The sequence below is a fragment of the Bison bison genome, unplaced genomic scaffold, assembly GCF_000754665.1.
Source record: "Bison bison bison isolate TAMUID 2011002044 unplaced genomic scaffold, Bison_UMD1.0 scf7180017864324, whole genome shotgun sequence".
NCBI lineage: Eukaryota > Metazoa > Chordata > Mammalia > Artiodactyla > Bovidae > Bison > Bison bison.
The window spans coordinates 5,292,181-5,315,525 of NW_011494896.1; the positions used below are offsets into that span (position 1 = coordinate 5,292,181).

At 37.4% G+C, this 23,345-nt stretch overlaps 1 protein-coding gene across 3 annotated transcripts in view; it reads right to left on the reverse strand.

Annotated features, from left to right (window-relative positions):
• Positions 1-6,029: 6,029 nt before the first annotated feature.
• The window catches only part of PCF11 (PCF11 cleavage and polyadenylation factor subunit), a 25,047-nt gene continuing 7,731 nt past the window's right edge, over positions 6,030-23,345 (reverse strand). Inside the window, exons 5-16 of one of the 3 annotated variants that reach the window (XM_010853207.1) lie at positions 21,925-23,039; positions 21,340-21,520; positions 21,143-21,233; positions 18,664-20,228; positions 16,710-16,809; positions 12,092-12,211; positions 11,484-11,589; positions 10,043-10,226; positions 9,391-9,546; positions 8,930-9,022; positions 8,302-8,337; positions 6,030-7,136 (exon numbers count right to left, since the gene is read on the reverse strand). In XM_010853207.1, the coding sequence (XP_010851509.1) occupies positions 6,921-7,136; positions 8,302-8,337; positions 8,930-9,022; positions 9,391-9,546; positions 10,043-10,226; positions 11,484-11,589; positions 12,092-12,211; positions 16,710-16,809; positions 18,664-20,228; positions 21,143-21,233; positions 21,340-21,520; positions 21,925-23,039 (3,963 nt within the window). In that variant the 3' untranslated portion in view covers positions 6,030-6,920. Of the gene's footprint in view, positions 7,137-8,301; positions 8,338-8,929; positions 9,023-9,390; positions 9,547-10,042; positions 10,227-11,483; positions 11,590-12,091; positions 12,212-14,896; positions 16,810-18,663; positions 20,229-20,749; positions 21,234-21,339; positions 21,521-21,924; positions 23,040-23,345 lie in introns of those variants that run through there. The other 2 variants (XM_010853206.1, XM_010853209.1) reach the window with 2 other exon arrangements.

The following is a 23,345-nucleotide window of genomic DNA, read 5'->3' on the forward strand; positions in this document are numbered from 1 at the left end:
CCCCCCCCCAACCTTAACTGCCTTGCCACAGGTTTTGTTTTGTGAACACAATTGGGAAAGTCCCCTGACCCTGCTTTTCCTCTCTTGAAATATAGTAAATGCCTTTCTTTACCTTTCATCGCCTCTTGTAATAATAATAACCTCCATTCGTTGAATTCGAATGATGTGTTGTTTAATATAACCTACCAGGTTGGTATTACTGTTCCTTTCTACAGACAGAGAAGTTTAACGCCAAAGTTAATTTTTGAGGGTACATTTGGAGAAGGCAACGGCACCCCACTCCAGTACTCTTGCCTGGAAAATACCATGGACCGAGGAGCCTGGTGGGCTGTAGTCCATGGGGTCGCTAAGAGTCGGACACGACTGAGCGACTTCACTTTCACTTTTCACTTTCATGCGTTGGAGAAGGAAATGGCAACCCACTCCAGTGTTCTTGCCTGGAGAATCCCAGGGATGGGGGAGCCTGGTGGGCTGCCGCCTATGGGGTCACATAGAGTCGGACACCACTGAAGTGACTTAGCAGCAGGCTCTGACAGTAAAGAATCCGCCTGCAGTGCGGGAGACCTGGGTTTGATCCCTTGGTTGAGAAGATCCCTTGGAGGAAGGCATGGCAACCCACTCCAGTATACTTGCCTGGAGAATCCCATGCACAGAGGAGCCTGGCGGGCTACAGTCCATGGGGTCGCAAAGAGTTGGACCCAACTGAGCGACTAAGCACAGCACAGCACACACAGCTAGTAAGTAGTGAGTCCCCGCATGAGGTATCCAACCTAAGTCTTGATTTTGCTGTGCATACTCCTCAAAGTCTCTGAATTCCCACGGTCTTTATTAGACCAAGTATCACCTTTTATTGTTGTTGTTGCTAAGTCACTTCAGTCGTGTCCGACTCTGTGTGACCCCATAGACGGCAGCCCACCAGGTTCCCCCGTCCCTGGGATTCTCCAGGCAAGAACACTGGAGTGGGTTGCCATTTCCTTCTCCAATGCATGAAAGTGAAAAGTGAAAGGGAAGTCGCTCAGTCGTGTCCGACTCTTAGCGACCCCATGGACTGCAGCCTACCAGGCTCCTCCGTCCATGGGGTTTTCCAGGCAAGAGTACTGGAGTGGGGTGCCATCGCCTTCTCCTATCACCTTGTATTAGTTACCTTTTAACAGTTGGTGCCCACTCCTACCCCCTAGGGACTCTGACCTGGAAGATAGGAAGTATATGTTTAGTCCATCGTGGCATTCCTAACATCTAGAATACTTAGTTTAAGGGAAGTGCTTTCTAACTGTTGTTTGGGTGAATGAGTGGGTTGATGTTTGGTTGATTGTCCGGTAAATGAACTAGTAGATTGAACATAAATTTTTTCAGGGACTTCCCTAACAGTATTCTGCGCTTCCCCTGCAGAGGGTGCCGGTCTGAACCCTGCTTGGGGGACAAAGATCCTACTTGCTGCTCAGTGAAGCCAAAAGCAAAATTTTTCAGTTGGTAGAGAATTTGAGATTAGTCAGCCTAGTCCTCTCATTTTTGTAAATGGTGTAACTGAGGCCTTTTGTCTTATCAGACATCTATTGAGTTAATTAATATGGGCCAGTTCTTATGCTAAATGATTTGTAAATAGTCTTAATCTGTATTATTATTTCTATTTTTACAGGTGAAGAAACCAAGATTTGGCCAAGATCACATAGCTAGGTGATAGGGAGTTAGAACCCACTATGACTGACTCCAAATTAATCCAGTGTTTGTAGCCACATTATAATAATGGTAAAGACTTTCCTTTTTGCTCTGTTGTATGGATAAACACCCTGAGGGAATAAGGCAGCGCACTTTTGATATACATTTGGTGGAAAGAATCAGGAAAGAAAACAGAGAAGCAGAAAAAGGAAAATCTCCCAAAATAAACTTGAATTAAAGATAAAAGCAGAAATTAATGAAACAAATAAAATTGATCATAATAGTAGCTGGTGTTTGAAAAGAACAAATAGCAAATCTGAGGAAGAAAAGGAAAGAAAACGGGAACAAGGGGAACATATTACAGATATGAGGGACTTTGAAAACAGAAGTGAATTATTTGTGTGTGCTCAGTCACTCAGTGTTGTCCAACTCTTTGTGACCCAGTGGACTATAGCCTGCCAGGCCCCTCTGCCCATGGAATTTTCCAGGCAAGAATACTGGAGTAGGGAACCATTTCCTTCTCCATGCGATCTTCCTGACCCAGATATTGAGTAATCATTGTAGTACTTTGTAAATTAGAAACTTGAATATACATTAGGGAAAGAATGGCTAGATAAATTATGTTATATTCATATAATGAAATATTACATGAGGAGAAATGCAGCTCTCCATGCATTAATCAAAATGAAAATAGTTGTAAGACAGTAAATGAAAAAGAAGGCAAAACAATACATATGTGATCTCATCTGATTTCTAAAAATTAGTTTGTAGAATTTTCCAAAGTTTGGTAAAGATCTAAATTGTTAACTCAGTGGCTACTTTAGAGAATAAGATATGAAAAGAAACTATTTTTGTCTGGTATCAATTTTTTATTTTTTAGATATTCCTAAGTAAAATTAGGGCTTCCCTGGTGGCTCAGAGGTTAAAGTGTCTGCCTGGAATGCAGGAGACCCGAGTTTGATCCCTGGGTTGGGAAGATCCCCTGGAGAAGGATATGGCAACCCACTCCAGTACTCTTGCCTGGAGAATCCCATGGAGGGAGGAGCCTGGTAGGCTACAGTCCATGGGTTCACAGAGTCCAACACGACTGAGTGACTTCACTTTCACTTTCAAGTAAAATTAGGAAGCACAGGAAAACATGCACTCTTACATAAAGCAAACTTTTAAGAAGTATATGAGCCAAGAATGATTAAGAGGCTAAGAGGACGCTGATTTTAGCAAGGAGTCATTGATAATATTCAGGAGAGCAATTTTAATGAAAAGGCCAGCTGTATAAAAGCACAGGATTTCAAGGTAAGTGAGGGACTAACTGAAGGAAGTTTCTCAAGTGAAACATTTCAGAACACTGAAGTGGGTATCGGCATTCCAGAGAATCAGAACCCTTTGTAAGTAGGAAATTTGTGGTTACAAGTAAAATTGGCTATCTCATTTTTTGCAAAGTGGGGTGATAAAGCAGGTTGTTCCTATAATCCTCTGTAAACTAACTCTTTCCATCTAGTTCTACAGGAGGGAGTAGGGCCAACCCCAGGACAAGAATTAAGTGGGTTTTGGAAACCATCTCTGCTTTCTGCCTTTACACCTTCTTGGCTTCCCTTTTGTGCTCCCCTCTAAACCCTCACTGGGCTGCCCCATGGGTGCTTTTTTGCTCTTATTCTATTAACTTGTCCTTCCCCACCTGCCCAGCAGTGCCCATTATTTCAGAGAGCTGACCCCATATAGGAGTGAGCAAAATTCCTACTCCCACAGAAGTTCAGGCTGTTCTTGACAGTTACCTGATTTTCCGTCTCCACCTCCAGACTGCCTCCTCTTTAGTCAGCTATATCTTTCTATTTGCAAACAATGCCTAGAGACCTTATTCTATCTTTCTGAATATTCTGAGTAAACCCATCAAAGCATTCAGTGAGTGCTAACTAGGCATAAAGAAAGCCATCCAGGAAAATACAGTGAAAATCTAAAATTGTCTTTTAGGTTGAACTATTCTGAGAACCTTTAGTTTTTTTTTTAAATTGAGGTATATTTGACATTTGGTGTTAGATGTACAACAGTGATGTACAGTTTTTGTGGTAAGGGTTATATTTCCTTTATAGTTATTGTCAATGTTGGTTGGGCATATTCCTTGTGCTGTGCAGTATTTGCTTGTAGTTGACTGTACACATAGGTGTTGTACCCCTGAATGCCTTACTCTTACCTTTCTTCTTCCCCTTCCCACTTCCCCACTGCTAACTACTAGTTCTATATTTGTAAATTGTTTTTGTTGTTTACTAGTTTTATCTTTTAGATTCGACACATTTGATATCATTATTTTGTTATGTTTTTAATATATGAGGTCCTTATTTTTCTCCCCAAAGCTTATTGTTAGCTGAATAACAAATTACTTTGTATTTTACAGAACATGAAAGTTGGAAGTTAAAAGTAGGTAAATTATGTTAAAATCAGAGGATATTGTAAAGAGGGTATAAACAGTGAAATATTCCTTTTATTTCTTCTCACAAACTTCCAACTCTTATTTCCAGACAGTACTCCAGGAACTTCCCTGGCAGTCCAGTGGTTAAGACTCCGTACTTCCACTGCAAGGGGCACAAGTTCGATCCCTGATCTGGAAACTAACATCCTGCATGCTGTGAGGCAGGACCAAAAAAAAAAAAAGACAATATTCCATCTTCCCTGGGGCCTCCTTTAGCTTTCCTTGCTATACTCTCTTGTGTAGAGTAATGGTTCTAGTTCCTAATGGTATGTGTAACTCTTTTCCATTTTCTTAACAGCCAAAAAAGTAGGTGCTGCTGATTTCTAGATCAGTTGTCAGATCTGGCTATTTACTAGAATTAACCATACGGCTTTTTAATGGGGATGTAATCGACATAGAACGTTGGTTTTGGTGTAACTGGAGCTTTTTACGTATTAGAGGTGTCTCTGAGAATCTACTAAGTAAGACTGGAGGTAAGCAGTCTCTTCTTAGCATTCACCATGATTCTAATGCATAGCCAAGTTGAAGGGCCATCCTTCTAAGTCACTACCTGACATCTACATCAAAAACTAGGAACTGAATTTTCAACTTCACCTGCAGATACCTGTGAATATGTAAGACAAATATTGTCCTTCCTCAGACTAAGTCCTCTTGTGCTATTCTGCCACATCTCTTTCCAGCTGAGACTGGTCTCTCCATCATTTCCGTCTTCAGTCTGTCTCTCCAGTGAGTTCCGTTAGTAAACTAAGTGCTAACATCTGTTTATATAACTACAATCAAATCTCTCCAGTTAAATTTCATAGAATAGCTTGTCACCTCTCACCCATACTCAACTGTTGTTCAGTCAGTAAGGGATACCTCTCACTTTTTCTGTTTTTGACCTTTTGGACTACCTATCTGGAAAACAGTTTCCCAGTTGCTGGTTTTTGCTTCTTCAGTTGTGGTTATTTCTCACCTTCCCACCTATGAGTCTTTAATGTTCCCTGAATATTCTCGATACATATGTAGGTTTGAATGTCCCCTTCCTCGACTGTGACATACTTATAAGCATTTGATAAAAGCTATGGATGGTCTTCCCCCAAAAAGGCACATGAAGTCTTGGCCTACATTTTTAGACTGCAGCATTTCTTCCATGACATTGTTCATACAACATATGAATGTTTTATCTCTCGCAAATCATAAATGTTTGTCTCAAATCTAGTGGAGACCAGTTTTCTCACTGGACCTCCCCACTGCATTTACTACAAATCTTTCAATTTTTATTCACTTTCTTTAAAAATGAAGACCAACCTTGGATGCAGATAGGCTATCGCCTCTGCTTAAAATTTCTAGTGGCTCCTGTGGTCATCAGTGTAATACAAGCCTTCACATCTGCTGCTCATTCTTCATAGATACCCTTGCCTGCTACCCAGTGTGGACTCTAGTTTGCCCTCAGATTCTACCACCTCAACATACAAAGTCTTCCTTAACCAACCTTCAGAGAGTTTGGTGTGCCTTGTTGTCTTAGGGGATTTTTGTAATTTGCAGAAATAGTATGAAATGAAGTGAAACAAAGCCAGGTTCACTCTACAACTTCATAAATGAAGGATTTAATTTCATCTGTAAAGTGAGAATACCATCTACCATTTAGAATTATTTGTAACCATCAGAGTATATGTAATATACCTACCATGTAAGTGCCTACCATATAATAAGTGCTAAACACAGACTTTTGTTGTTTTATAATAGCCTATCTCCTCCAGTAGATGGCAGAAAAGATTAATCTTGCATCTCAGAGTGCCCAGCTCATAGCAAGTGCCTTCTTCATGTTTTAAAGAACAGAGTGATGAAAGACAAAGGAAAAGGAAATCACTTTCTGAAGGCACTCAAGAAATAAAGAGATACAAACTGGAGTTTCTTCATCATTCTATTTATTACATGTATGAATATTAACATGTCATGGCATCCATCTAATTCAGTCAAAACCAACAAAGGAAAAAAGGTTAACCATGTTTCAAATTAACATTCTTACAGATTCCCCTGTAACTTAAAATAGAAATATGTTCATCTGCATTAAATTGACAAACCTGAAAAATGTCATTTAAAAAAAAAAATCACCTTTAGTACTTAAATATATTTGTTAATCTTTTGAGGGCATCAGTGTCCAAGAATAAAAGTTGCTTCATTAGGTACTTTTCAAAAATGGACATCTGGATGGTTCTCTCTAGCTGGAGATACATACATAGATAGATAGATATGCAAATATGTCCTATTTCGTTTAAAAGTTTTTTTTCAAATCTGCCTTTTCATTTTGAGAAAAGTCCTGCGGTGCTCTCGTCACAACCCCCTTTTGAAGGATTAAAGTAATTCAGACTTTGCTTTAATCATGGGAAGCTGCTAGAAAAAAATCTTATGTTGAGGTTGCTGTTTAATTCCATTTTCGCCCAATAAAAAGTACAGAAACACTGTCTTTATTTGATGGTGTGCATAAATATTACACTCCATGGATAGCAAAAATATTTTTTATTTATAATTTACAGTTTCACAAGTGAAAATCGTACATTTTTACACATACAATTTCATTTTGTTAAATTTGCACACATCTACAGAACTTTCACACGACAAGCACCTGAAACTGTGCAGGCAGTAGGAAATGCAAATACTAAAATGTATTTATTAACCAAATGATAGCTGAAGGCCCTGCCCCAGCTAGACAATTTATATAGATATGTCTATATATACATAAAAATTTCTTCACCTTCTAGATTTCAACAGCAGCTTTTTTTTTTTTTAAAAGAAAAACATACCTTTCTCATTTTATTTAAACTGACTCAACTGTATCATTTTCTGTTTTAATTTCAGTGGCTGTTGCTATGCTTTCCTCTGTGCAAGCTGGTGGAGTATCAGTTCGTTCTTCCTTAACTTTGGGACTTTCACAGGGTTCCTGCAATTCGTTTTTGACAATGTTCAACATAATGTTCAAGGGATTTTCAACTGGTGTCTTGCTGGGAGATGGTGTACAATCAAATGAAGATGTCTACAAAATGAAAAACCCTTTAAGTACCGATAAATACCACATTAAATGACATTTAGTTTTATAAGACCCTTTTATGGGCAAAGAAACATATATATACCAAATGCAATTTGAAAACCCTGCTGTCCTGCAAAACATGCCATAAAGGCAGCCAATTAGAATGTATACTGAGTGTTTGATATCTACTCAAGTAATGAGATAAGGTAAGAAAAGCAGTCATGAGGCCAAAAGAAGTTGATTAAATGACTAGACATGTTTCTATATTTTAACCCCCAACGGCACCCCACTCCAGTACTTTTGCCTGGAAAATCCCATGGACAGAGGAGCCTGGTGGGCTGCAGTCCATGGGGTTGCTAAGAATCGGAGACAACTGAGCGACTTCACTTTCACTTTTCACTTCCATGCACTGGAAAAGGAAATGGCAACCCGCTCCAGTGTTCTTGCCTGGAGAATCCCAGGGACGGGGGAGCCTGGTGGGCTGCCGTCCATGGGGTTGCACAGAGTCGGACACGACTGGAAGCGACTTAGCAGCAGCAGCATAACCCCCTACATATATCCTGGGATTTGTGACTCCTAGTTTCAAATACTCTGAGGATTTTTAAAAAATCCTCCCAAACCATCAAAACATCCTGTGAAGTCTGATCTTTTGGTGACCTAAGTATATCTTCCAAACTGCCCCTTGAACCTGTGAAACATATTCACTGAGAATTAATATGTTTCACTGTTTAGTTTTTTAAAAAAAATGGTCACTCTACAAATATGAAAATTTGAACTTCTAAAGTCAATATACTGATGTCTTTTCATAATTCATATATGATAATTTAAAAATTATTCCTATATTACGTGGCTGAGTAGGGTATATAAAAGAAGTAAATGTGACCTATAACTTGTTCAATATTATTACTATCATGAACCTTCTCATTTTCAGTCTTCCTCACATTTCTCTAGGCCTAATGCTGTAGTAAGATCAAGATTCAAATGAAAAGAATGCAAGGAAAATGACACACAATCTCAACAGACCATATCAATCTATCACCAATATTTAGTGAACAACCTAAATGCTCCATCAACTCTAACAGCTCAACATATCAAGATTAACAATGTTGAGATGCAAAAAATAAAATTTGTCAATGTAAATAAGAACAAAGAGTAACCAAAAAGAACTTACATTTTGATAATCTTCATAACATGATGGATGATAAATCTGAAGCAAAAACAAAAAGTTATTATTAACAAAAAGAATTAAGTATTCACGAATTAAGTATTCATATGCATGCATTCTCATTTCTAATGGACTATTCTGACAAAATTTTCTTTTTAAATTTAAACCAGAAGGTAAACTATCTTTGGAAAGGCAAAGAAAATCATTTGGTCAGAAAAACAGATAAAAACAAAATTTTCATTCTGATTTTTCTTAAAGCTTCCTTTGTATATTTAGTTAACATGGTATATAGTAAACTAGTTAATATATGAGTTTTGATGAAGTATAATTTCAGATCAAAATTGTGTGATTAAGCAGAAGACTAGCTAGATTCAGAAGACCTAGTGCTGGACTTATCATTAACTAGTTAGGCAACCTCTTTTATAAAATGAGTACAAGACCAGATGATTGGTAAAATGCCTTCCATCTCAAATACTGTGACTCCCTAAAGTCTAATACTTAAGAAATACTGCTTTTATTAAAAACCATAAAACAAAAACAATTTTCTTTCAAAGTAGAACTATCCCTACAAAATTAAAAATTTTTAAATCTTAACACTTCCTTATAAAGTACGTCATAAAGAGCTGAAAATTACCTTTCCATCTACTCTAATAGCATTTTTTAAATGCCATTCCTCCTCCTCTTCATCCCAGTACTGTTCAAATTGCTCTTGACAGATTTCACAACTCTAAAAATAGAATCATATAAAAATGAAGTTTATGTAACAACACATTTAATCCCATTAAAAATAAGCAAACATTTTGTTACGTGGAGAAAATGAGTTTTCTGCAAATTTAAACAACGTTCAAATATATAATACAAAATAAGACCTAAGAATTTTGCATTCTTCCATGCAAAAATAGTTAACATTTCACTGCTCTCACTTTTGTATAAAATACAAAACCAAACTCAAGAAAAACACAGAAGAGTAAAGCTCACAAGAAATCTTAAATTCATTAAAAGAGGGATGTAAATAAAGTTATATGTTTATGGTTATTTACTTAAAGGAAATGAAAGGCATGACCAGAGATAGAAAATTTAATGTTTCCCTTTTACCTCAACTGCTCCTGCTGGTCCAGCCGGTACACTTTGGAACTCCTTTTCTTTTGCAGCCTCCTGAGTTTTGAGTACAACTTCTTCGTGTACCTTTTCAAAAAACTGGCTCTTTGCACGTTCTTCGAGATCAGCTATTTCCTCAAATTCTATCCAGTCCTTAAAAAGAGTTAAAGAGTATTTTCATTTGATTCTAAATTCTTACTTATAATGCCATTTCAATATAAAAAGTTCATTCTTCTACAATATACTTTAATATTGGTTATTTAAAATTTTGTCATCTCTATGAGCCCCATAACTAATAGACAACATAAAGCAACTAATGAACAATTACGATCTTAGTATCAACATTCCACTACCTCTACAGTTACAACTACTTATGCAAGTAAAATAAATTTCATTTACAATTTACCAAAAAAAAAAAAAAAAATCAGTCATGGAACCTTGAAGTTTTAGAGCTGGAACAAACCTGTGTTGTACTCTAATACAAGCAAATACATACTCTTCAAAAAAATTTTTTTTTAATTAAAAAGATTTTATATTCTAGGGGTCAAATTTTATTCAAAAAATTCACTAGTACTCATCAATTACTTAATTTACTTTTAGAATGATATAATTTAAAGGCTAGAAGTTCAGAGGCACATGAATTACTTACTGTTAAACTGTAGTACCAACGCCTGTGAGTGACTTTTCTGCTTACATCTTTTTCAGTTCTATTTTGTCGATAATGCCAGTCCAAGTGATCTGCGTATACATCTGTCTGTGATGTTGTAAACCTCATTCCACAGGAATAACACTGAATACCAGTGTACAGTCGATTTATAACACTATCATAACGTCTATTTTGAAAAATACAGAAATAATTTTTCGTTTTGATAACATGGTTTAATGGCCTTTAAAAAAGGCAGTTATAAGTACTTCAATTTTCCACATTTTAATAATGGTGAAGCCATTATTATGTGACAAAATAACCGCTTCAGCCAAGAGCTGGTTGAGACTTACTATCCAAAGATCAATAATATTCTCTAGTATTGTATCACTGACTGTCTTTACCTTACTGTTGGTTAAATTTTGGAACATGGAGTCTACCCTCTTATCAACAGACCTGGCTCAGTTACTTATTTCCCTCTAGCAAATAATGGAATGATCATTGGCCCACTAATAAGGCAATACTTGGCCTATTCTTCGATTAATGTCAGTATCAAGGTGGATATGGCAGAACAATTCAGGTTCACCTTTCTAGAACTTCACAGTTTTGAGCAACTCAACTGTCCCACCCTGGTCTAAAGAATAAGGAAAGAGAAACTGAGGTCAGCAATAATCAGTTTTTTTTTTAAATTCTGGGCTCCCTATTTGGAAAGAAATAGGAATGCAGAACAAGTAAGTGAACAAACAGGCCATTAAAAACTCCAAAAACGTTTTTAAAATAATAGAATAAAGCAAAGCATAGTACACTAGTATTCTATACAACAGAAAACAAAATATTTAGAGGCATAATATTACTACTGAATAAAAATTTAATGAGAAATGGTTTAATAACTATATAGAGGAGAGCTGGTAGGACAGCAGAAGACCCAACTAAGTCTTCACTTTCAGGAAGTCAAGAAATTGTCTAAATGGGATAAATCAAGAAATGTACTAAATCAGAAGTTCTATTTTTTTTTTAAGAAGTTGCTCTTAATCTAATAAAGCAACTGTAAATGATTTTATGTAAGTAATATAGGCAATAAAAAAATGAAAATATATGCACCAAATGTTAACACTGGTTATCAGTAAAGTGGGAATTGTAGGTAACTTTATTTTCTTGATTTTATTTCTGTAAAATGAAAAGTTTTAATTTTTTAAATATCAGCCTATAAAAATCTCATTTTCTTAACTTCAAAAGCATGAATAGCAGTAAAGAAAAAAAGTTATGATTAGGAGAAAATAAAGGTAAAGGAAGACATGAGTGACTTACTAATACCTAATACTCAATCTCCTTATACTTGCTATAAAACAGTAAGAGGGGTAAGATGAATGGCACTAATGACAATAACCACTGTTACAAAGTCACCGTCCCTTTTACCTGAGAAAAATCAGAAAACTAAATTACATACTGTTTTAATTCTTCAATTGTAAAATTGGTAAGATCTGGAACATCTTGATCTTCATTTTGATCTTCCTCCTCCTCAGCAGGGGGCTGAGCAGCAACTTCATTTACTTCTTCAATTGAAAAAAAACAAATTTCTAAATACCAGTTTCCATGTATTCTTTATAGGGGAACACTAGGGTGTTAAAAGCATATGGAGAACCCCATCCTGTCTACTCAGGGCTTCTGATCTTAGGTTTACTGGCCAAGGAACCTAATACAATTATTTATTTTGATAAGTGATATTATGTTTGATCTGTTAAAAGTCAATCTTTATGAAACTCATTAATAGTCTATTTTTATAGGCTAAAATAATATAGAACAACTAGAAAAAAGTCTGCACATGGTATTTGCAGGAATATTTGTTAACTGATAACAGTGTCCACTATAAAGGTAACAGTTCCATGTTAGAAAATTTTTAAGTTTCATTATAAACCAGTTATATTTAATTTTCAAAAAACAAAGTATACCTAAGAATTCAATTATTGTAAGAACTCTATCATAGAACATATCATTTTATATCATATGTCTTTATAACTTAAGCTTTGTGTAGATGAATTACAGATCCATACTTACGTGTTGTAGCTGAATCAGGCTGGGACAATTTGAGAATTCCTGTTTTTAGCAGTTTTGAAAATAATTCATTTACATCCACCTGACTGAGATGATTATCAGGATAAGCCTTAGGCAGGGCTCCTTTAAAAAAATAACACTCTTAAAAGTAGAACAGAGGCAAACTATACTAAACATTTTTAAAGTTTTTTTTAAGATATCCTGTCAATATTAACTTTGAAAAAATCTTAAGATCAGTGTAATTATCAAAACTCCTAAAAATGTACTTTGCAATTTACGTCAGCAAATCATCACCTCTTAAAAATCTATTTAGGACAAATACTGGAACCACAAATATTTAAAAGGACATTCCCTGGTGGCTCAGACAGAACCTGCCTACAGTGCAGGAGACCAGGTTCAATTCCTAAGTCAGGAAGATCCCCTGGAGGATGGCATGGCAACCCACTCCAGTATTCTTGCCTAGAGAATCCCAAGGACAGAGGAGCCTGGCAGGCTACAGTCCATGGGGCTGCAAAGAGTCAGGCACAACTGACCAACTAACACTTTCACTTTCGTGTATTAAACCAGTATTACCCACTGTTGCCCAATTAATCCATGCCAAAGAAAGACCGAGTACAGAAAGCTTAATGCTTCCTTCTATGCAATGTAGCACCACACCTCTAGATCCAACTTTTCACCCTTTCAATTCTCTGTTCTTCACCTAACTATATTGGGAAAGGTAGTCTTATACAGATGAAGTAGGCTACCATCTCTTAGTAGAGATTTCCAAGAGGAAAAAAAAATAACCAGAGCCTAAACAGAAGTACTCCTGCCCAGCTCCCCAACTCCCCCGCCTCCCCATAACTACCCAGGAGAACTAATGCAGGGAGATGAGCCATAGGGCTCAGAATATACCTACCCCTCTGACCTGTACTTAATCACTGCCCTGGGAAAGCAGCTCAAACTACTGCTGAAGAGGTAAATTACTGAAGCTCCAATAATTTGAATAAATGAAACAAGAATAATATTCTCCTTAAGCCCCCTGGCAATCAATCAATCCAATTCCATATTTGGCTAAGTTCTAATTTAAAAATTATAATTCTTTAACTCAATTATGAAAGACAGTATTTTAATATGTTTGTGTACCATTACTATCCATCTTATTTACCACACCTTTACACAACAGTTCTGAACCACTAAAAATTCCTCTTAATGGGAGAAATTCAATTTGTATCCACAATACAATAAATGTGAGCAAACTCGGGGAGACGGTGAAGGACGAACTGGCATGTTGCAGTCCACGAGTCACAGAGTTGGACACGACTTAGCAACTGAACCACCACCACCACAAAACAATACATAATCTCTGCCCCTAACCACTGCGTACTCTTTACCAGGTGGTGCTAGTGGTAAACAGCCTGACTGCCAACGCAGGAGATCTAAGAAATATGGGTTCGATCCCAGGAAGATCCCCTGGAGAAGGAAATGGCAACCTGCTCCAGTATTTTTGCCTGGGAAATCCCATGGACAGAGGAGCGTGGCAGGCTATAATCCATAGGGTCGCACAGAATTGGACACGACTGAAGCAACTTACCATGCACACACTCTTAACATGTAGCACAGTGCCGTGTGTACAGTAGGCTAATTAATGTCTGTTGAAACGTCTGACTACATGAACAAGTCAATTACATCAGCCATTTCACACACTAGTTTAACATTTACATTTCATTAGAATTAGTTATTTATATGTCTAGGAATCCTAACTAGCTGATCACATGTCTGCCAGCAGCCAAGTTTAGTGATCAAGAACATGAACTGTAGGAAAAAGAGCCAGGAATCAGACTCCTGGGACTCTAACTAGAAATTCCACTTTCTGGTTGTGTTACATGCTAAGTTGCTTATGTGTGCCTCAGTTTACTTTATTTACAAAAGGGTAATGATAACTGTTCCTACCGGAGGTTGTTATAAGGATTAAATGAATTAATATTTATAAAGGCACTGAGGTATTTGGCAGTATATATAATATTTGTTTAAAGAAAAACAGTCCAAATGAAATAAGTCAGTGAAAGACAAATACTGTATCACTTACATGTGGAATCTAAAAAATACAACTAGTGAATATAACAAAAAAAGAAGAGAACACAAGAGAACAAATTAGTGGTGACCAGTTGGGAGAGGGAAGAAGGAAAGGGCGATATAAATATAGAGAGTAAAGGGTTAGGAAGTGCAAACTATCAGGTATAAACTAAACTCAACAATATATTTGTACAATGCAGGGAATATAGTAAATATTTTACAATAACTATAAATGGAGCAAAACTTTTTAAAATTATGAATCACTCTATTGTACACCTCTAAAATATAATTTTTTAAAAAAACACAGAAAACAAAAAGAAGCTTTGACAGTCTCAGATTTACTTTTCTGTGCATTTAGAAACAGGAATAAGAGGTGATTCTCAGAACAGACCTGGAATTTCAAACTTGGGTACCCAATGATGGTGTCTAGTTTATCAACCGATAGATGTAACTGAACAACTATTTAAATAAAAAAACAATCTATAGATCCTGCTACACTATAAAGCTCTTAGAAGGATAAACCTTATTAAAGTTATCCTAGCACAACGCCCGCTGCTGCTAACTCGATTCAGTCGTGTCTGACTCTGTGCGACCCCATAGACAGCAGCCTGCCAGGCTCCCCCGTCCCTGGGATTCTCCAGGCAAGAACACTGGAGTGGGTTGCCACTGCCTTCTCCAATGCATGAAAGTGATAAGTCAAAGTGAAGTCGCTCAGTCAGGTCCAACTCTTAGCGACCCCATGGACTGCAGCCCACCAGGCTCCTCCGTCCATGGGATTTTCCAGGCAAGAGTAGAGTGGAGTGCCATTGCCTTCTCCCAGCACAATGCCTACCATACAGCAAATGATCAATATTTGTTTGAATGACTAAATGAACATGAGTATGTTTACTACAAGGAAAAAAAGGTTTTAAATCTTGAGAAAAAGACCTTGAGAGAAGCCAAACACGGAATACTTTTCATATCTCTTTAAGCAAAATGAAGAAGGCAGGCATATCTAACATATTCAATAACCTCCAACCCAGGATATAAGATGTGATTTCCTCTATGACATTGCCATGCCCTGTATACATCAGCACCCTAAGGCTGTTAAAGCAAAAGAACACTGACAGGTTCTGTATATTATCTCCTACAAAAAAGAGCAAAATTTACAGTCGTTGCACACTATCTCATGCTACCAACTCCAATACAACAAACCCTCCACTCAACAAGAAAAACTGAGTTCTCGAGGAAAATGCACTAATATAGCACTTTACAAGTCACAAAGTACTTTTGCATATGCTATCTCATTTGATTCTCTGAAAAAAATAAGATTCCCAGGCAAATCCTGACGTTTATCATATCCTATCTACAGAGGAAAAATCTGAATGAAGCCCAGAAAGGCTATTTGCTTATATGAACTTATATGAACTACTGCCTACATACATGTATAGCAGCAGAGTAGAGAGGTTCTATCCCTGCTCTTTTGACTCTAGAATCCTAATATTTTCCTTCCCTTTTCATTATGTGAAAATAAGAAAATACTAATCCTGTCAGTCTAGCAATTAAAAGCAAAATGTTTTCAAATTAATTTAGTTTCTTGTGATGATACAGTTGAATAATTAATCCATAAACTAGAGCTTGGCTAGGACTTTACTCATTACTTCAGAACTTTTCGAAAACTCTAAATTTGTACCCCTAACACACTAGACCATGTTTCTGAAAATGGCTGTTTTAATGATTCAGAAATAAAGCAAGTACCACTACAATTTGGTTAAGTTAGCTCTCAGTACATTGACTTCACGGCAATTCTTATTTACATATTTCCATTTTCACCTATTAAAACTAAAACTTTTTCTTTTTTCTTTTTTTTTTGCCTGCATCATGTGGCTTGCAGGATCTTAGTTTCCTTACGAGGAATTGAACCCAAGGCCTTCAGCAGTGCAAGTGCACAGTCCTAACCACCGGACCACCAGGGAATTTCCTAAAACTTATTTTTAAAGCCTCAGTATCTACTATTGTTATTGTATTCATAACACTGTTATGCTTCATCCCATAGATGCTTATCAGGGACATCTAGGAAATCACAAAAGTGTTCTTCTACTTCTCTTTCAGCATGTTGTGTACAGTTATTACTTGAGCATCCATAAAGACATATAAATGAATCAACTTATAACGTGATGTCCCCAGTATTCACTTAATGTTTACTGGATCATCACATACACACAAAACAAAAATTCAAAGTATCAAATAACTAAGACTTCTGAGATTTGTCACTGATTTCATTTTATCTCAACACAACTGTCACATTCCTATCCCAACCTCTAGCTGCCACCTAACAAAACTCCTTCCCTCTTTTTTGTGGTCTATCAATCCTGGCTAACCATCTATAGTTGTAAAGGGGATTAATGTGAAAACACGTCAACAATGCAAACAAGCAAAGAAAGGAAGCAAAACATTCCAGTCAGATTAAATTTCTCTAAATTGCACATCCCTCTCAAAATTGTCATCTTCTAAAACTGACAAGGTAGCTATTCAATCAAACAATAAATATCTTTTGAGAAACACAAAGCTCAGAAAGTTAACATACCTGAAGGATTCTGAACAAATGCTCCAGGATTTTGTGGATGAACTGGCAAAAATTGCTGTCCTTGGCCAAATGCTACTGGCTGAGAAACACCAGTCAGAACCTTTAAGAAAAATCTTGGTTTTAAGAATGTTTTTTCTCTATTTTAACTAAAATCTTAACATTCAAATTACCAATACATTAAAATAGTCACAGATATCATAAGGCCAGCTTTTTATGATAATGAAGATGTGAAAGTATGACCTGACTAGTTCATTCACTTCTAAGGCCTTCTATAAAAAGCAGTAATACCTTCCCTTAGATTTTTCATAGAATTATAAGAAACTGAGAATGGATGTGAAAGTTCTTTGAAGTTTAAGATACCCTGCAAACTTAAGGTAGCCAGCAACTAGCGAACTGTGTGACCTTACACAAATCACTTTACCTTGCCAGTGCATTCTCTTATTTTACAAACAGAAAAGCTGACATGCAGATATGTGACCTATACAGAATCATAATGGCCGTAAATATCAGAGCTGAGGCCAGAACTCCTGACCTGACTTCCTTACAGATTTCAGGAGCCTGCTTTAATTAGCAATCTGAACTGCTTTATGATCACTTTGTTAGCCATCAAACTTTGAGTTACAAAGTAGTCTGTAAAAATTTTAGGGGACTGTTAAAAAATAAAACAGCCATGAAACAAGAGCTGTATATGCATACAAATATTGTATTGTACTCAAGAGTGAGGTAGGACATCTGCATACTGCTACTATATAAACAAATGTTCATTTATAAGCCTTGTTCAGGATTCCTCTGAACCTTTAGTGGTATGTATTTTTTTTTATGTATGAAACCCCCATCAATTCTGTATAATGTAGGAACAAGACTAAGTCAAGTCCCATTCTAGAGTATCTTATTGATTACAGTATCATTTAAGAACAGGTAATAGCGTAAATCTAAGGAGGCCAATTGTTTTCTCAAGCCACTGGATATGGACAGAAGGCTGCTTTCTAACAATGATGCTTATAACATGCTTTAAAAGCTTTCTTGTTTTAGACTTTCTTCCATGCGATGTTACTAGTATAAATAAATTCATCCTAGTAAGAAAGTGTCAGTACCTGCAAAACAGTAATTCTAGCCCTGGAGAATTTGAACAGGCAAACAATAATAGTCATTAACATCAACCGTATTAATCACAAATTATAAGCATATGCTTTAACATTATTTCAATGTGCATTTTAAAATATATGCAGAACAAGTTAACATCAAACAACTCTATTTGACTGGAATGACAGAAAGGTGGTGAAAAGTAAAAAGAGAGGAAGAAAAAACTACAGACCATAAAAACATGGACAATCTGATTTTCTTGTTTATTTAACTCAGGCTAAGGAAGTTCTCAAAGAACAGTCCATAAAATCAGCTTTATGGTTACTTAAAAGCTTATGAAGGCTTAACAGTTGTATAATATAGCAGAGGTCTATGAAACACACACAACTGTATCATACTTTAATCATACCTTTGAAGCCAAAAAAATAAAAATCAACCCATAAAATGAAAAGCCGTAACAGGGAGGCTATGCATATGTAAGGGCAAGGGGTATACGGGAAATTCCTATACTTCATAGCTCAATTTTGCTGTAAGCCTAAAACGACTCTTACAAAAACAAGTCTTTTTAAAAAAAAAAACAAGATTTTGTGGGGTAAGGGGAGGGAAACTGGGAGGGTTCTCTAGATCCTGAAAGAACTCAGATCAATTTTGGATTTAAATCACAAATTTCAGTTCCTAAAGACTGTCATCCCATTTTCCTAGCAGTTGGGGTTTTGAAGTACACTAAAAACTTCCTCCAAAAACAAAAATTTACTAAAAAAAAATTAAATCTTTAAAAGCCCTTTAACCCATAAACTATATCCTAAAAACCTTTCTCAAACACTAGACACATTAAAAATGGTTCATATTAACTTTAGAATAACAGACTTACCTGTTGAGATGCCTGAATATTTCCTACTGTTATTGGAGCAGGTAAATTGCCAAAGTTTCCAAATTGAGAACTCTGAAGATTCTTCTCATCAAAATAGTGTCCAGAAGCTCTGTTAAGGGGATTGGAAAAACTCTGGTTTCCAGGGCCATGTGGTCCATTGAAATTTGGTCCTTGAGGTGAGTCAAACATTTGTTCGTGTCTTTGGAACTGTAGTCCTTGGGATGGGGCATTAAAAGCATTGCCAGGTGGATCATTATATGGGCCAGTCTGATTGAAAGATACTGATTCAAGCCTCTGTGAAGGATGATTGTCAAATCGTGTGCCTTGAAGACCAAGAGGAATATCAAACCTTGATGCTTGCTGGTGTTGTGGTCCTTCAAATCTCTGAGGCACACCATCGAATCTTGGTTGAACCTGCTGTCCAGGAGGTCCATCAAACCTCTGTGGGCCTGGCTGACCAGTTCTTTCAAATCTAGGACCTGGCTGACCGTGTAATCCATCAAATCTTGGCAGGAGTGATGACTGACCTGGCTGCCCTTCAAACCTTAAAGGATGACAACCTTCAAACCTCGGACCGCCTTGACCCAGAGGTCCTTCGATTCTCAGGCCACCTCCTGGGACCGAAGGACCCTCAAACCTCATTCCACCTCCTTGTTGGACTAAAGGTCCTTCAAACCTGATCCCAACCCCTGGTTGACCATGTGGACCCTCAAACCTAAGGTTCCCACCAAGCTGATTATGTTGTCCTTCAAACCTCATACCAGCTACTGACTGACCATGGGGGCCCTCAAACCTCATTCCAACTCCCTGCTGTAACAATGGGCCCTCAAATCTGATCCCACCTGATGGCTGACCATGAGGTCCATCAAACCTCATTGCAGCCCCTGATGGACCATGACCTCCCTCAAATCTAAGTCCACCTACTGGCTGACCTCGAGGATTCTCAAATCGAAGTCCACCCACAGGCTGACCATGAGGTCCCTCAAACCTCAGACCACCCACAGGTTGACCCCGATGTCCTTCAAACCTGAGACCGCCCACAGGCTGGCCCCCTGGTCCTTCAAACCGCAAACCACCTGCAGATCCCTCAAACCTCAGACCAGGGGAACCTTCAAATCGGAAGCCACCTCCTCCTGCTTGACCAATCGGCCCCTCAAATCGCAGAGGTGTCCCGACTGGTCCTGGAGGACCTTCAAATCTCAAAGGACATCCACCTCCTAACTGGCCTTGTGGTCCTTCAAATCTCAAAGGGCCACCTCCCCCCATCTGTCCTGGTGACCCATCAAACCGAAGAGAACCTGGTGCAGGAGGTCCATCAATTCTAGGGCTTAATTTATTAGGTCCTTCAAAAATCATCTTGGCTGGGCCATCTCTCGCTACTGATGGCCTGCTAGGTCCATCATATAACGGTCTATCTTCAGCTAAAGCCGTAAGTCGCTGATTTGTATCAAGGCCGGCGAATCTTGATGCAGGGCTATCTACAAATGGTTTATCTGAATCTTCATATCTAGGTCGTTTAAGTGGAAAACGATCATTGAATGGTGATCTCTGCTCTTCTCGTACACCTTTTAAAAGGAAAAAAAAATTATTTTCCTGAATCTGATAATGTATATCAAATTATCTTAAAATCTTCTTCCTATATTCTTGTAAATGTTTATTCAACAACACCCATAACTATCTCACTATCAGAGGGGAGGGAAAAGACAGCAACAAGCAGCGGGTAAGAGAATGCCCTCTAGAACTAAACACACCGGGGTAAAAAAAATCCCCACTCAGACAATTTACTAATTATTTGACTTTGAGAGCAAGTTATTTAACCTCTCTGGTCTTGTTTCCTATCTGTAAAATGGGGATAATACATACTGCATTGGGTCACCGTGAGGAATGCATCAGATTACTAGGTAAGTACCTAACACACAGTCGACCCTTTTAGTATTAGCTCCCTCCCCTTTGAGGGAAAAAACCGCAACAAAACAAACAAAGCAGTAGTCTGAACAGTCACAAAAATCCATCCCCACTTAGCTTGTTCATTTTCCCTTCACTGCTGTGTGATTCAATAGGTATAATCTGATTTAACTTTTTCTACCTTTAGAAGAGACTTGCTCGTCATGTCTTCTCCGGCCCTCATGGGGTGAAAGATTCTCAGCATAAGTACGACTCCCAGATATAGGAGAAAGACGTCTTGCTCTTTCACTAAATTGTTCTTTTCTGTCAAACTGTGCTCCACTATTCCTACTTGCATGTTTACTTTTGGATGGCTCACATTCTATTCCAGACAACAAGGCATCAGTCAAAGGGTAGTCAAAAATATCAGGATCTAAGAGATCAAGTCTTGGAAATGAATGCTGAACCTGTGTCCTTTTCAGTTTTGCTTTATGTTCATAGTAGGTTAATTCAGCATCAGATAAGAGAGGTTTCTTTTTTAATCCACCTTTATTTTCTTCTGTAGGACTATCCCGTACACTGCATCTATGTTTACCTTCTTGATACTGAAATAGCTGTCGTATTTGATGCACAACAACAAGGAACTCATCCTGTGTAATTTCACCAGATGCTAAACGTTCACTCGTCTGCATAGGGATGATAAGAGGAAATCAAATATTTTAAATATAAGAAGTACTTATAAAAGTTACAGACAAAAGGAGAATCATGACTACATGGGAGTGTGGTAGCTACCTTTTGAAGTAATTCTCTTTTGCTTGCAACAGTTAACTCTTTAGGAATCTGAAGATTGGCATCTACACTTAATCGATGCTGCGGCTTTGGGGCTCGAGGTGACAAGATTCCTTTAGTGCTTGACCAGCTCTCCCTATGCCTTAGATGAGGAGCTTTACTATGTTCATCACCCTGTTGTAAACTGAAACCATAAAAGGAATATGTTACTTTATAAAAAATACTTAAATACTCAGGACCATATTCAAAGATCCTTAATAGGATCTGGTTAAAATGAACACATCATAAAAGTTAATTAAATGATTAAGAACACAAGATCTGAAGTCAGGAAAATCAGATATAAATACTGATTCTTGTGTATCCTGGATGTGCCACCTTAGGTAGATTAGTTAACCTTCCTAATCTTCAGTTTATCTGTTAAGGTAAGCAATAATAATGGTACTTAACTTGACAAGGTTTTAAGAATTAAAAGGGGGGAGGGAGGAGTACTAATTATACCACCCAGTAAACATTATCCAGTTTTTAAAGTAACACTATATTTTTAAAGATACACATTATTCTACTTGATTAAAAATGTTAACACCCTACCTTTTATTTTCTTCCCAACCGGATTTCCATCTTTTGGTAGACTTGGAACTTGGCCAATTTTCTACATTCTCCTTTGGTTCAGTGCTTGACTTGGTAGAATGTTGACCAGTAGTCTCTTGGGGTCGTTCCTCTTCAGTCTTTTTTATCCGCCTTGGATCTCGAACATCCTGTTTAGTACTTCTCTTTGCACTTCTTTCTTCCCTGGAAGGTGTAAACTCCTCCATGTGTGACTGTTTAACTCCTGACTGGCGAATCTTCCCAGCTTTGGGGGTTGAGGTTGGAGACATACTCCTTTGCCTTCGTTTGGGTGACCGCCTGTCTCTTCTCTTGGGAGAATGTATAATTGGTGACCGAGACTTGGGTGATCGTGATCTTGATCGCTTTCTAGTACTCGATCTCCCTGGTTTTGTCCCCGGTTTTTCCGATTCTTCCGTTATTGTATCCTGTTTTTGTACAATGCCATTTATGATTTTATTTCTACTTCCCACCAGTCTGTGTTCAGATGATTTCATGTGCTCATCTTTATCCTTTTTTTCTGCAGTTTTTCTCTTGTCCTTTGTATCATCATCTTTGCTATCAGTCTTATCCTGAAGATGTTTTTTTAATCTTGGATCTCTCTTGCTCATATCAGACACCCTTGTACTTTCAGCTTCTTGATTTTTCAAGTCTTTTGTGTGGGATAATTTATTTTTCAAAGGTGACGGTGATTTAGATTTAGATTTGGATTTAGAATCCAATTGGTCAAGTTCTTTCTTGGTTATTTTTTCACCTGATTTACTTTTTTCTTGCTTGGATGAATTTAGTTTTTCAGAGGGTACAGTTTTACTTGTCTTAATATCAGATTGGTTCAGTGTGTTCATTAGGAATTCTTTCCTGTGACTTTGATCTTTTCCATGAGAAGAATGTTGACTCATCCTATTAAGACGGGGATCCCGGTTAGTTCCTTTCGTATCTGGAATTTGTAAGGATGGACCTGGACGACTTTTCTCAGGCTGCACAGGAACCTGATGGGGAGCTTTAACTGCCATAGGGGGAATCTGTGAAACATGTAATTTGGATGGTGCAGATCCAGGACCTAAGCTGGATGTCTCCTGCTGAACACTAAGGGAAACTGCCTGAAATACAAAATAAATGTTCATGTTAGAGCTGTGAAAACATTCCAACATAATTTTCAGTGCATCCTTTTGGTATTTTAAGTGGAAATAAAAATAAAAGGAGAAAGATTATATTTATTTATGTGGCCTGTTATTTCTTCCTGGTTCTCTACTTTGAGGTTTTATAACTTTTAGGTAGAATGGGGAAAAAAAATCTTCTAATTATTCAGAATTCTGGGCCAGACTGATATTGAGAAACTACTAAATAAATCACTACACTCTAGTTGCACAGGCATCAAAGTCATTCCAGCTAAATTTCAAGTCATA